We start from the raw sequence: 15,522 nt of genomic DNA on the forward strand, positions 1-15,522 counted from the left end.
TATTTGAACAATAAATAGGTGGTTGAACAGTGCCCCAAGAAGGGAGGGGGGTGGGGGATTACGTGATCGTGTAAGGATATTGTGATGGAGGGGAAAAATAATTTTTAAGTGAACTCGAGCGTAACTCAGTGCGAGATTCACTCCGTGCCTGATCCTTCGAAATCGCATGTCCGCCGGACCATTTAATTTTGAGATCCCCGTATGGTGAACGCATGGTTAACGCAGTTAATTGATTCTTCATAATCATCAGTCCGACGGGCCACGGATATTCTTTGATCCCTGAATGGTGAACGCGCTTTCAGCGCAACTAATTGGTTGCCTGCCCCGCTTTCCTGTCCTGATGAAGACCCCACTGCAAGGATAGCACTAGTACCTGCGCATTTATGAGGGTCGAAACGTCGACAACCGCCTGTTTTTGAACGTCAACTTCACGCCTTAATTTTTCATTAATTGAACAATGTGGAGTATGATCTGTTTTGACATATCAATTGAACTTATGGTCTTGTGTTTTGTACATAATATGTAACTTTGCCAACCAAATGGTCTCTATTGGTTGATTGTACTGTCATTTAAAAATTATTTTTCCCCTCCATCACAATATTCTCACACGATCACGTAATCCCCCACCCCCCCTCCCTTCTTGGGGCACTGTTCAACCACCTATTTATTGTTCAAATATTCAGTATATTCAATATACGTTCCCATTGTGAATAAAACAGTGTGGATGGATTCACTGTCTTTGTGATTTATGTTTTCTTCATCATTATTCATTATTCTTTTTCCTACTTATACTGGGACCCCTTCCTTTGAGTATTTAGCTAGCCCAGGTCCCAGTGAATATAATTGGGTAAACCCCCCATCAATATACCTGTTACTGCAGCAACAGAAGATCCTCTCAAAGTGGTAGACTGATCGAAAGGCAGATACTCATACATTGAAGCTCCAGGTATCACATTCTCCTGGCACAATCCAGAGAAACTAGGATGCCTTGGCCCAGATCTTCAGAACTCTGGCAGGAGGGGCAGAGGTGGAAGAGTGTACAGGAGTCCCGTGTTCAGCTCTAGGTTAACTGAATCACCTAGAGAAAGCCTTTAGGGTTACTCCAGCGTGCGAATGTTTGGACAAAGCACATTTTCAACAGTGACAAAGAGATCTAGCCAAGGTTTTTTCCATTGTCGAAAGACACCTTGTGCTATTCGTAATCTGCCAGATACTACTAGGTGAGCTCATCGCTCTGGCATTCTAAAATCCTACCAGGTGGGTCGCAATCAGGGAGATGCCCTGATTTTCCAACCACGTACAAAGGCGTAGAGCGTCCTGGATCTGATGAGACACTTGACATATTCCCAATTCCTACAAATACAGAAAATTACTTACAATCCGTAAATGTATGAACAAGGCAAATTGATGATGTGTTGAAAATGTGAAGATAGCGGTTATTTGGATAACATAATTCAAAATGCTGTGAAATGACTAGAAGCAAAAGAGAAGTTGGAGACATAGAAAGAGAAACCCAATTCAAAGGGACAAAACAGAATAGTATTTGTGTCTAAATAATCCACCAACAGCATGAAAATAAAAAAGTCAGTCCTTCGACATTGGCTAAGGTTGCAAACTGGACCTTAAAGGAATTTAAAGGAATATTCAACACATTGTCGATGCTTCCATATGACAGATCCAAAAACTTAAAAGAACTGTTAGGATATACTTATGAATCTTGGGTGGAAGAATACCAGGGCACCAAGCTGTGTTACAATAGTGGAAACTGCAATAACATGATAAAAGGAATAGAAATCATGCATACCTTGAAAGGAAACAAAATAAGATTAGGAACAACAGCTACATGTGATTCTAAGAATGTGGTACACATGCTCAAATGCCGATGTGGATTAGTATATGTGGGCAAAACTGAGCACAAAATCAAAACGAGACTGATTCAGCACAAATGTCCTATTGGAACGATAATTCACAAATTTCCAGTAGACATTCACTTTAATAATCATGGGCATACTATCAGCCAACTAGGTTTCACTGTGTTGAAAGTAGTTAAAGTAAGGATGAACCTGACAATAAAAAAAGAAATGGCCAAAAGAGAATTATTTTGGATAAAGAAACTAGATTACGTAATCCCAAAAGGACTGAATGATCGTCTAGAATATGTATGCTATCACTAAAACTCAATAATTATTGTCCCCATCTTTGAATTCCTGTATGTAATTATTACACAAATCTTTCATTTGGGGGTTTTACACTATATCAAATGGAGTTTTAATGGAAATGACTCTTTTTTGATATGGTCACCTCCAAAGTTTTTGACAAATGCTGCTGTTTTATAAACTTCACAAGTGTATCAAGACTTGCTAACCAGACCTCAGTGTCCTGACCCTTACAAGTGTATGTTTGGCTGGCTTATAGACAATTGGCACAAACTAACTTGCTTCGAAGTTCCTAGTATATGGTTCCAGGGGTACCCAGGTCCAGTAAGTTAGGGTGTCCCCTCAGGGACTGCAGCACCTATTGTGCCACCCTAAGTGGGACGAGGTAAAACACGACTCCCAGTCTGCCACGGTAGACTGGAAGGGCAGGTTAAAACTACTAACAACACTGTTATTTTTATCAAAGGCAAAGCCAAACACCGTTTTCAATATGTGTAAGTCACCACTACAGCAGATCTATTGAGTCCTAAGTTAGGGTGCAACATATTAGAATAGTAGAATGTTCTAGCAGTAAAGAACCACAATTCTCATTTTTATTATGAGGGAGAGAGACAGGTAGCCCCAATGGCGAGTGCTTGGTTACACACTGACTATCTTAGCTGTGCTTACTTCTGAATGGGACTACCAAAGTTGGTACTTCGAGGTATCAAACAACTTGATACATTAGGCCGGATGTGATACCCATGTCGAAATTAAGGTAACATGTTGATACATGCAACTCTTGGAAAATTGAACGAGACAGCCTTCCTTCTGCCTGTCCGGGGAGACATGTCAACGGCTCCAGTAACAGTTAACAATAGAGGCCCGTCGCTGGATATGGTGTTACCTCCTACTGGCTGGAAGTCACATGGGGTGTTGGCCCAAAAGGTGAGTTTCAAAAAGGAAGCCACTTTTGAAGGGCAAATGGTAAATACAAAACAGAAGGACTTCTCTTTTTTTGGGTAGACAGGTTGGCGTCGTGGGCAGAGAGGGGGAAACACTTGCTAAACCGGTTTTCCATGGATGTGTAGCTTACTGGTAGCCACACCTCTAGAGCGGGCTATCAAGCTCCATACACCACGAGAGGAGTCCCGATATCTTGCGAGTGCACAGAACAGAGCACTCTGGGATAGCTAGATGCCACGCTCCACAACAAGTTGTCATCAGGCAGGGAGCCTAGGAGCCCATTGGCTAGTAACCACGACCTCCCCTGGGGGAACTCTCTGGGAATAAAAGAGAAATCCCTGGCACCCACAACTCAGATCTTACTTAACTGGAGAAGAGGGCAGAAGAAGGACTTCCCTGCTGACCCTGGATTCGGCAAAGAAGCTGCACCAAAATTGGACTGTACCCACTGCTCCTTGGTCTGGCTAAGGAAGAAATGCGTTACTTACCTGTAACTGCAGTTATCCAGTATTAGTGTCTTTCATAGATTCACCTGCCTGAATTATTCCCCGTCGTCGAGACGGGAGCCTCCGGTATATTATTATTATTATTATTTATTTTTATAAAGCGCATAGTCACCCGGAGGTATCCCAGCGCTGAGGAACCCTAAAACAGTAAAACTGAGGACTGAGGCTGAGTTCACGAGGGGGACATGGGAGCTAGGGGAAAAGATGTGTCTTTAGCAGTTTCCTAAAACGGAGGTATCGGGGTTCCAAACGAAGATCTCGAGGAAGGGAGTTCCAAAGACGGGCCGCATGGACCGAAAACCGTCTTCCTCCTGAACGTGCTTTCCTAAACCTTGGGGCATTGATGAGATTTTCTGTGTTGGAACGAAGGGATCTCGTGGCTATGTAAGGGGTGATGAAGTTGCGGAGAATTGGAGGACCTATGTTGTTCAAAGTTTTATGCACCAAACACAAGGCTTTAAATTTAATTCTCTCCCTTATGGGGAGCCAATGCAGGAGTTTGAGGGCAGGTTTGGCCGATGATCTGGCCGGGGTGTTGGTAATGATCCGGGCAGCAGTATTCTGAATCCTTTGCAGTTTGTTCAGTGTTGCTTCCGGTGCACCCAGATAGATCGCATTACTATAGTCCAGTCTTGAAATAATAAGACCCTGGACTAATAGTTTTTGCGATTTCGGAGGAAGAAGGGGCAGGACTTTCCTCAATGATTTTAGCAGACCGAAACAGGTCCCTACGACCTTCTTTGCTTGCGGGGCGAATGAGAGTTCCGAGTCGATCCAAACACCCAGACTTTTCACCTCTGTCTTTGGGTCTGGGGGGGGACCTAGACATGTTGGCCACATGTTCAGAGGAAGTGAAGTTCCTTTTGAGCCGAGTACGAGGACCTCGGTTTTTGTCCCGTTTAATTTTAGCGCTGATCTATTCATCCAATGATGGACTTGAGTGAGGCAGTTGAGGAGATCAGCTTTCTGTTGTTTAGGGTGGGACAAAGACACCACTAATTGTGTGTCGTCAGCATAGCTGATGACACTCACTCCGAAAGGGGTGATAACCTCCTCCAATGTGGACATGTAGATATTAAATAATGTAGGGCTCAGGGAGGAGCCCTGAGGCACACCACATTGGAGGGGCATTTCGGACGAGCGGGCGTTCTTCTCCCAGATCTGATAAGATCGTTGTGTCAGGAAGGATGTGAGCCAGGATAAGGCTGTGCCTTCCAGACCAACTCTTGCCAGCCTTTCGATGAGGAGTTGATGGTCAACGGTGTCGAACGCTGCACTAAGGTCGAGGAGGATCACTGCCACTGATCCTCCTCCGTCCAGCAGCGTTCTGGCTTCCTCTACCGCCGCCAGGAGGGCGATGTCCGTGCCCTGCGCTGGTCGGAAGCCCGTCTGGGAGTTTTTCAATTTGTTGTTAGCCTCTAGGTACTGCGAAAGTTTTTTGTTGATGAGTTTTTCCGCAATTTTACTTACTCCTGGGAGTAAGGAAATGGGCCGGTAATTCGCCAGGTTTTCAGGGTCCAGAGTGGGTTTCTTCAATAAGGCCTTTACCACCGCCTTCTTCCAGCTCAGGGGTACAACTCCCTGTTGAAGTGACGTATTAATCAACTGAGTGAGGGAGGAGATGATGGCAGGGGCTACCTCTTTAAGGATACGAAGAGGGGCAGGATCTCTGGGGGAACCGCTCTTCATGGAATTGAGCGTCGTCCGTACTTCGTCTAAGGTGACCTGGCCCCATGTGGACAGGCCAGTGGGAGAAGTCGGATATGAGAGAACGGTTTCTTCCCTCGGGCTCTGGGGAGGAATTGAATCCAGGATTAATCGAATTTTGTCCTGAAAAAAGTTAGCCAATTGTTGGCATTTCTCTTGATCAGCTTTAGGGTCGGATGGGGGTCCCCGTTCTTGTTCTGGTGGTTTTGAGAGTTCTTTGAGGATAGAAAATGCTTCCTTCCCAGAGCCGCCCGCTCTTTCTATTCTCTCCTGAAAAAACACGCTTTTGGTTTTCCGGATAGCGGTTTTATAATTGAGAAGAGAGATGGAGTAGATATTTTTATTTACTCCTGTTTTATCACGTCTCCATGAGCGTTCGGCCTTTTTACATTCTTGCCGTAGGGCTTTGAGCTCTGGAGTGTACCATGGAGCAGGGGGTATCTTTTTAAGCTGTTTAAAAGTAGTGATTTTTGGAAGCAGAGCGTCGAGAGACGACGTAATCCAGTCACTGAATTGTTTATCGGCCGCATTGGGGTCCGAGGAAAGCTCGGGAGTGGAATCTGTAAGAGAACGGGCCCATATGTCAGATGACAGTTTGTGCCATTGGCGGTCGGTAACCTGGGTTTTAGGAGTAAAGTGATTAGATATGGGAGTTTCCCAAAAGAACGGAACCAAGAAATGGTCAGTCCATGGAAGGGTCACCGGAGGGTTGGTGGTCATCGTTGGAATATTGGTGAAGATGGGATCCAATAAATGGCCCTTCTCGTGGGTGGGCTCGTTGTTCACCAGACATACCTCTAGAGCTGTGAGGTCATGTCTGATGTCCGCGGCAACCCGATCCGTTGGGTCAAGGAAGTGGAGATTGAGATCACCTAATAGCAGGACGTTGGAGGTGGAGGAGGCTAGTTGGGAAATGGATTCAACTATGGAGTTGGAAAAAGTAATGTCAAGGATCTCACCTTAGTGTCCTATCTAGGTCCTTATGTAGGAAGGAGCAAACAGAGTAGGCCAAGGGTCCCACCTTGGTAGCCTATCTGTGTCCTTTTGTAAAAAGGACCAAAGTAAAGAGAAACAACCAATCAGCTACTACCTCCCTCTAGAACCTTCCTGTCAGGAGCCTCAGTCTCTCAGATTTTCGTACGCACCAAGCTAGTTAGGTGTAAACTTGTTAGAGAGAGGTGAGTCCTTCCAGGGGAGGCGGGAGGGTGCATGTGAATCTATGAAAGACACTAATACTGGATAACTGCAGTTACAGGTAAGTAACGCATTTCTTATCCAGTATTTGGGTGTCTTTCATAGATTCACATGCCTGAATCAGAGTAGCAAGCAATACAATATGCACATTCTGTGTTGGTACAGCATACATAAGTCTGCAGATAGGAAACATTTGCAACTGTAAATCAACAACATACAATGTCATGTAGTATCTAGTAATAAAGAGATGTGCATACCAGTCAAGGATGGTGAGAAGCAAGAAGGCTCACCTCACTGGAATAGATGGCGAAGCACTGCTCTGCCCACTGCTGCGCCTTTCGTTAGCTCAGCATCCAAGCAGTAGTGCCTGGTGAAGGTATGCGGGGACTTCCAGGTCGCCGCTCTACAGATGTCCAGGAGTGGCACTCCAGCAAACAGTGCCGCAGACGAGGACATGGCTCTCGTGGAATGGGCTTTGGCCCGCGAGTCCAAAGGCCGCCCAGCCTTGTCATGGCAGAAAGTTATCGCTGAAGAGATCCACCTTGATATACTTTGTTTCGTCAAGGGCATGCCCTTCCTTGGTCTGCTGAATGCGACAAAGAGTTGGGATGATTTTCTGAATTGTCTTGTTCTGTCAATATAGAATTTGAGGCATCTCTTAAGATCTAAAGAGTGCAGCGTTCTTTCAGCCGAAGTAGATGGGTTCGGAAAGAACGATTTGAGAACCACTGGCTCATTAAGATGGAAGTCCGATGGGACTTTGGGTATGAATCGTGGGTTAGTACGCAGGATGACTCTGTCCTCTTTGAATTGTAAGATAGGATCTTGGATGGAGAGGGCTTGCAATTCACCGACCCGTCTGGCTGAGGTTAAGGCCAGGAGGAGGGCCGTCTTCCACGACAGGAATTTGATATCCGCTTTGTGGATAGGCTCGAAGGGATGCTTCATTAGTTGGTGAAGGACCACATTGAGTTGCCATGACGGAGGAATAGGTTTTGGCCTTGGAAAGGACCTGAAGAGGCCCTTCAGGAATTGTTTGATGAGCCTGTCCACCCACAGGGAAGGACCCTTAGAAGTTCTTGTGAACCTGGATATTGCTGCCAGGTGTACCTTGATGGGCGCATGGGCAAGTCCTGACTGCGCCAGGTGTAGCAGATATGGCAGCAGTTGCTGTGGGGTGACATGGAAAGGGTGTAGATCTTCTTTCGCACACCAGACACAGAAGCGTTTCCATTTGAGAGAATAGGTCTTTTTAGTGCTGTCAGCTCTAGCTTTAGCTAGGACATCTCTACACTCCTGCGGAATGTTCAGGTGGCTGAATTCGCGGTATTCAGGAGCCAGGCTGATAACTTCAGAGGGCCCAGGTTCGGGTGGAGAACCTGTCCTTGGGACATTGTGAGCAGGGTCGGATGACTGTGTAGGCGAAGAGGTGGTTGGATAGACAGGCGATGAAGTTCCGTGTACCAATGCTGCCTCGGCCAGGATGGGGCGATGAGAATCAGGGTGCAGGGCTCCGATTTCATCTTCCTGATTACCCTGGGTATCAGTGGGAATGGCGGAAAGGGGTAAGCAAACACGTTCCGCCAAGCTATGGAAAATGCATTCCCTAGTGTTCCTGGTTGGGGAAGCCTGCTTGCGAAGCTTGGGCATTTGGCGTTCTCCCTGGTGGCAAAGAGGTCTATCTGTGGTGTTCCCCACTCCGCAAAGATGTAGTTTATCGCTCCCGCATCCAGCTCCCATTCGTGGGATAGAGACTGTTTTCTGCTCAGGGCGTCCGCTAGGACATTGTCTTTGCCCGGAACGTATTCGGCTTTGAGTGTTATGCCATGCTGGAGGAGCCAATTCCAGACTCTCTGAGATTCGAGAGAGAGAGAGAGAGAACGCGTCCCTCCCTGTTTGTTTAGGTAGTGCATCGTCGTGGTGTTGTCTGTCCTGGCGAGCACTGGGGAGTTTCAGATGCGTGGGAGGAACGATTGGAGCGCCAGAAAGACTGCCCTTAGCTCCAGAATGTTGATATGGAGTTTGGATTCCTGCGGCGTCCATTTGCCGTTGATCTGTAGTTCTTGCAGGACCGCACCCCAGCCCTCTAGGGATGCGTCCGTGGTGACTACATGTGGTTGCGCTGGAAGCAGGAATGGCAGTCCCTGCGACAGGTGTTTGGTCGACCTCCACCATTGTAAATGGTTGACTATAGATTGAGTGACTCGTATGCGGTCTTCGAAGGATCCCGCAGCTTGTGTCCACTGTTTCGTCAGTTCTTCCTGAAGGAGGCGCATTTTTAGACGGCAGTGTGGGATGAGTAGAATGCATGACGACATCATGCCGAGGAGCGACTTGAAGATACGGACAGTCAGAGTCTTTTTGGATGCCACTGACGTGGCTAAGGAGATAAGTTTCGATTTTCTCTCCTGTGATGGGAAGGCTCTTGCGCGTTCCGTGTCCAGGGTCGCTCCAAGGAAAGTGATGACTTTGCTTGGTTTCAGTGATGACTTCTCTTTGTTGAGGGTCAGGCCTAGTTGGCGGAAAAGATGCAGACAGGCGCTGGAAGACGCGGCTGCGGCTGTTGTCGACGGAGCCTTTACCAGCCAGTCGTCCAGGTTTGGGAAAACCTGGTGTCCCTGTTGGCGAAGAAAGGCTGCGACAGGAGAGAGGCATTTTGTAAATATCCTTGGGGCAGATTTTAGGCCGAACGGGAGAACACGGAATTGGTAGTGGACTCCTGCCACTGCGAATCTGAGGTACTTCCTGTGTCCTTTGAGGATAGGGATGTGATAGTAGGCGTCCTGAAGATCTAGTGATGTCATGTAGTCGCCTTTTTCCAGGAGTCCCAGGATCTCTTGTAGCGTGACCATACGGAACGACTGTTTCTTTAGGAATACATTGAGCGCCCTCAGGTCGAGGATCGGTCTCCATTTCTTGCCTTTTTTGTGAATTAGGAAGAAGTGGGAGTAGAATCCTTCCCCCTTTTGGGCGTGTGGAACTTTTTCTATAGCGCCCTTTTGAAGCATGGAAGCTATTTCCTGAAGAAGCAGCCGTAGGTGTCTGTGAGGGCGCTTGGCAGGTGGTGTCGGTGGGGGATTTGAGAGGAATTCCAGTGAGTGGCCGAATTGGAGAAGTTGTAAAACCCACCGGTCCGTTGTTATTTGTCGCCAATTCTGTAGGAAAAAAGAGAGTTTTCCTTCAAGTCGTAAAGAATGTGATGGTGGAGGGGCTGGCCAATTGATAGAGTCATTGTCGATTGCCTGCGGGTCTCTTTTGACCTTTTCCTCTGTAGGACGATTTGTTGTAGAAAGTTTGACGTCCCGACTGATTTTGACGCTATTGGAACTGCGTCTTGCCCTGTGAGTACGAATAGGAGGACCTATTTTGGTAGGAACCTCTGTACGAAGATTGTCCTCTCCCTCTGGTGCCACGAAAGGACTGATTTCTAGATTGTAGAGTTCCCAGAGCTCTGGCTGTATCGGTGTCCTTTTTGATTGTGGTGAGGGCTTCATCGATCTTTTCGCCGAAAAGATGTTCGCCATCATACGGCATATCAATTATTTTAGTTTGGACCTCCTGTCGGAAGGAGGTGGCCTTAAGCCAACCTTGACGTCTAAGAACAGCGGCGCCCGCCAGCTGTCTGAAGCCAGTCATGGCTACGTCGATGGCACAGTCGATCAATTCCGAAGCCGATGTTTGGCCCTCGAGGAGTAGCGAGTGTGCCTCCTCTTTCAAATCCTCTGGAAGGTTAGCGAGGTAGGGCGCCATGTCCGCCCAGAGTTGACGGTTGTAGCGGCCCAGAAGTGCGATAGAGTTGGCGATCTTCACCGTCGTCGCAGACGTGGTGGAAAAGCGTTTTCTGATGGCATCCAGCTTCCTGCCTTCTTTATCGGGTGGTGTTGATAAGGGAGATGCAGGGTTTCGCGAATTCTTCTGCGCTGCCTGAGTAACCACGGAGTCTGCCTTGGGGTGACCTGTGAGGCATGCTGGTGCCGATGATGTAGCTTTGTATTTTTTGTCAAGTCTGGGTACTACTACCTGCAGAGACGCCGGCGTCTGCATGAGTTGTTTGCCCTGTTTCAGTAGGTAGTCAATGATCGGGATCGATCTTGTTGTTTTCTTCGTAGGTTCCTTGAAATCATAGAGGAAACATTCAGTCTCCTGTGTTTCCATGGACATATGGAACCTTTTGGCTGCCCTTTCAATGATGTTATGGAAGCCGCCAATGTCTGCGGGTGGAGACTCCGAAGACTGTGGCTCCGGAGAGGCCGGAGAGTGAGTGACGTAGTCCTGGTCTGCGTCCGGGTCTGTGTCATCGTCGCGGACTTCCCCTTCTTCATGGTCCCTCTCATCGTCATCGGACGAGATGGTGTTCTGTGCTGGATCCTGAGTTCTAGGAAGTACCAGCGGAGGGGGCTTATGTCGTGGTACAGGCGCAGGTACCTGCGGAGCCGGAGGAGCAACAGGAGCGGCTTTTTCTGGAAACCGCTCTTTATAGTCTTGGATGAGGAATCGCAAGTCCGAAACTAAGGATGCTGGCAGGCACACCATTGGTGTCACTTGTGTGTGTACCTGAGTATGGACAGCTTGGGTCACAGGTTCCTCAACATTTTGCTCCTCATCTGTACTCTGGCACTTCAGCCCCAGTTCCGAAGGGCTAGTGGCCTGGGTAAACGGTTCCTCATCCAGTTCTTGGTCTTGTAAGAAGCAGGATGGTGTTAGTTGTTGCTCCTTACTAGGTGACGTCATGTCCGATGTAATTGGTTTTTTAGTAATCCTGATTGTGACATGGGACGTCTGGGCATCCATAGCATGTGAGAGCAGCTCAGACTCCTTCCAGGTACCAGCTGCCGTCGACGCCTGTGTCGATGGTGCCACTAAAGAGCTTTCTGTCGTCGACGGAATTTTACCCTTCGTCGACGGTATGTCCGTCGTCGATGTCCTCGTCGACGGTGTCCTCGCCGACGGCAACTTTTCCGCCGTCGACTGCTTCGTCGTCGTAGTGCTCTTCGTCGACGATGGCGGTTTCGTCGATGTTGTGGCTTTCGTCTACGGTGTCGTCGTCGATGTCCTCGGCGTCGACCGTGTCTTCGGCGACGTAGTCCTAGTCGTCAAGGGAACAGTAGATGAAAGTGGTCTACTCGTCGACGATGAAGGTGTCGTTTTCGTCGACGAGGAAGACGCCGACGAGGCCGTCGTTGTCGACACTGTCGTCGTCGACATAGAGACGGTTTTCAGCGCTGAGGAGGTCGTCGACGTTGTTGTCGTCGTTGTAATCAGCGACTGCTTCCTGGGGACAGGAAGGTCCTTGTCAGACACAGGTGGCTTGCCCTCTGAAGACTTTCTGGCCTTCTTAGGAGGGGTGTCTGAGGGGCCAGGAGAGGAAACCCTAAGCCTCTTCAAGGAAAACTGCGAGGCGCCAGACATGCTCTCACCTTCAGAGACCAAGTCGCTTTCTGGCTTGTTTTTAAGTCTGTTCAGCCATATCAGAAGACGTCCTTCCCGGTCCTTCTGGGTTTTATGGGAGAAAGTACGACATATTCTGCAGTCCTTGGCCTGGTGGTGAGGGTAGAGACAGTATAAACAGGTCTCATGTGTATCCTCCACGTGAAGCCTCTTTTTGCCACAAGAAACACAGGCTCGAACGAGTCCTTTCTTTCGGCTATCAGCCATAGCAAAGAAGTCGAGAAAATATCGATTTGGATGAAAAGTAAGTTTCCTGAGGAGAACTCAGGTGGAAACTCCCTAGCACAACGTGTGATAGAAAATCTGAGAGACTGAGGCTCCTGACAGGAAGGTTCTAGAGGGAGGTAGTAGCTGATTGGTTGTTTCTCTTTACTTTGGTCCTTTTTACAAAAGGACACAGATAGGCTGCCAAGGTTGGACCCTTGGGCCTACTCTGTTTGCTCCTTCCTACATAAGGACCTAGATAGGACACTAAGGTGAGACCCTTAGGCCTATTCTTTTATATGTATGTCTTAGGACATTACTTTTTATATACCGGAGGCTCCCGTCTCGACGACGGGGAATAATTCAGGCATGTGAATCTATGAAAGACACCCAAATACTGGATAAATGACTATACCAGCTGTGTCCTGCACCCCCCTTCCCGAGCCCAGCCGGAAACAGAGACTCCAAGAGTCAGTTAGCTGACTTCCTGTTTGAAGCCCAGGGTTACAAAAGCTGAAGAAGCCTGCTGGGGTGAGTTGGTAGCCCATATCACAATATCAATACTCTTCGGCACCGTGCAGCCTGGGAGACAGAGATTCGACACCTAAACATTGCACCCAACTGTGCTGGACCCAGGAGCGTAGCCGGAGTGCAGCTTAGTCACCCAGAATGAGAGATATTGGCAGTAGAAGGAAACCACTGGGTTTGTTGTGCTCTTTGACCAATAGTCCAGTGGCGACTGGACTTTTGCTGGGCCCAAGAGGACTTCAAGGTATGTCGACCCCGTGACCAAAGTTGCCCTCACAGGACAGTGGACCAAGGAATGGCCTCAGGAAGACTCCCGTTGACGGCACAGCATCTTCACCATCCTTGAGCATCTTCAGAATATCATATCCTTGCATCAGGACCACTCCAAAGAAGTCAGAGGGAACAAAGTTTTCTTGAAAAAGTTTCTAAGCGTAAGAGTTGTGGATTTTGCCAATGCTTGTTCGTGGGGACGTAAAGAGACTTAATTTATTGTTCCTTTTAAAATCCATATCTCTGGAACCCTGTGGTGGATCTTTTTAGTTTTGGTGTCCATAAATCCATAGAAATATAAGCTATTTGTAAAAATTAGTTTTGGATTTCTTGAGTATCATGTTTCTTCTTTAATTGTTTAGCTGCTGTTTAAATGCTTTACACTTGTTCCTTTGTTGTTCCCGACTACTTGAAGTCAGAGCTACCCAGGGCTGAGCTAAGGTTTAACAAACAAAGTGTGACTGGTCCTTAAGGTGAGGTCTCACAACCACACCATATAATACCCTCAATTTCTTCACAGCTCTGCTACCCACTGGCCAAAAAGTAGCCTCCAAAAGGAATGAGGGCCCATTCCACCAAAGCTAGAGCTGCTACCACTGTGGTGTCACACAAAGTGCCTGTTCTTGATACTTTTCAGGCTGCGGAATAGGCATCAGTGCACACGTTCACGAAGTACTACTGCCTTGCCAACCAGGTAGTTGCAGGACTTTTTAATCGGAGCCATTCCACAGACTCACCACCTTTGGAGGTACCGCTTTAGTATCTGTTCAAAAGGTGAGAAATCTGTGCTTAGAAGTATCCTTCAAAGGAACAAGGTACTTTACCTACGGTAATACTCTTTCATGGGGATACTGTAACTGCAGATTCCTCACCGCCCTGCCTCCTCCCTGCTCTGTGGAATGGTCACTATTTTCCATCTAAAAAGGTCCAAAAGTGGAGATCTACAGACTGGTACTTCTGATTATTTTTGGGGTGAGAACAAGGTCAGGAAATAAACTGATGCCGGCGCACAGTGGTGGCACTTGTATGCACCTCCGTTCCACCCCAGAAATGAAATACCAGTATTTGTAAAGCGCACAGCTACCTCTAAAGTGGTGTCCCGGCGTTGGGGGCACTTTGGAAAATTAAGCGAGCCATTGCCCAGGGTCACATGGTGCTGGGCTAACCTGCTGCCGGCGATCGAACCGTGAACCCCGTAGTCCGGAGTCAGGCACCCTGGCCGCTCCGCCACACCTAATCAGAAGTGATGAAGAACTCAAAACAGAGGTAAATTATGCCACCTACCAGTGCACGGGAGCAATGCTATTTATCCAGTCTGGTGCCTGTAGTTATTCGAAAGGAGAACACTCTATGGTTGTGTAAGAGCACCCACCAGGAAGAGCATTACTAAAGGTAATCAACTTGCTCTTCCAGACTAGATGAGTCAGACAGAACCAAATAATAAAGTTCTGAAAAGGCTACACATATTTTCCACTAAGAGCCCTTCCTCATAGAAAGGCATTTCTTAAAGGACATCAGGAGTCACAACCAGGTGCCAGCAAGAAAAAGAGTTCCCTCACTTACTTTCACCATAACAGTAAATCGTGTGAAAGCACTCCTAGAGGCTGAAAATGTAATGTAGGAAATTGTCCTTAGAAGAAATGACAAAAAACAAACCTTAGTTGTGAAAGAGAAACATCTTCAAAATGGAGGCAGAACTGAAATGTTGAATGACAGTAAAAATGCCAAACCAAAGGCCTGACTGGCTGACACAACTCAGTATTTTAGCAAAGTGTCAGTGTCCAATGTCTTCGACCGGAGAGTTCCTTTTTTAGAATTAGAGAGAGATAATTTTCGCATTTTGATTTTAATAAAATGGCATTGAAAAAAAAAGAGAAAATGATGCTTGATTGCGATGGGCTCCGGATCCCACACATTATTATCAATGAAAATTAGAGAAGCACATAGGAAACATGCAAAATTGTATGCAGTGCATTTCCCTTACGTAAGCTAATGTTAAGATGTTGCTTCCATATTACCTTACTACATACTAAAAGCTTTCCCTAACTCTAGGCGCTTCACTTTACCTGAGATAAGCACGCTGGCTGGAGTGCGTGCGCGCTGAGCGAACACTGCTGACCGACGAGACGGTGGAAGCCCCCAGTGTAATCCTGATCAGGCCGCTCTCCTCAAACAGTGAGGTGTTGTTATGGTTGCTTGGACCCTAGGAGAGGGGGAACATCCATTTTAAAAACGGTTCACTTTAGCAAAACCGGTATTCAAATTAAACTTATCTATAAATGCAAACTAACAATTCAGTATCAGAACACTATATATATATATATCTCACTTTGAATTCAAGAAGGAGGGGAGAATATTTTAGGTAATAATACCACATAACAATGTTATTATGTTAAAGTTATAAGTGATAGTGATGCTATAATCATCCAGTATCAGTGTCATAAGCGTTGAGAACTATTATATATTGTTAGTGTTGTAAATGTTATATCACACATAACTATAAAACATGTATTGCAATATTAGAAGTGTTGTAAGGAACTCCATATAAGCAATTACTCAGACAT

The 15,522-nt window shown here is 47.0% G+C and overlaps 1 protein-coding gene across 1 annotated transcript in view; it reads right to left on the reverse strand.

Annotated features, from left to right (window-relative positions):
• Positions 1-15,522, reverse strand: part of CELSR3 (cadherin EGF LAG seven-pass G-type receptor 3) — a 690,139-nt gene that overhangs the window by 42,470 nt on the left and 632,147 nt on the right. Inside the window, exon 30 of the mRNA XM_086948740.1 lies at positions 15,025-15,161. Coding sequence (XP_086804866.1) covers positions 15,025-15,161 — 137 coding nt within the window. The remainder of the gene's footprint in view (positions 1-15,024; positions 15,162-15,522) is intronic.

The sequence above is a fragment of the Lissotriton vulgaris genome, unplaced genomic scaffold (genome assembly GCF_964263255.1).
Source record: "Lissotriton vulgaris unplaced genomic scaffold, aLisVul1.2 SCAFFOLD_410, whole genome shotgun sequence".
NCBI lineage: Eukaryota > Metazoa > Chordata > Amphibia > Caudata > Salamandridae > Lissotriton > Lissotriton vulgaris.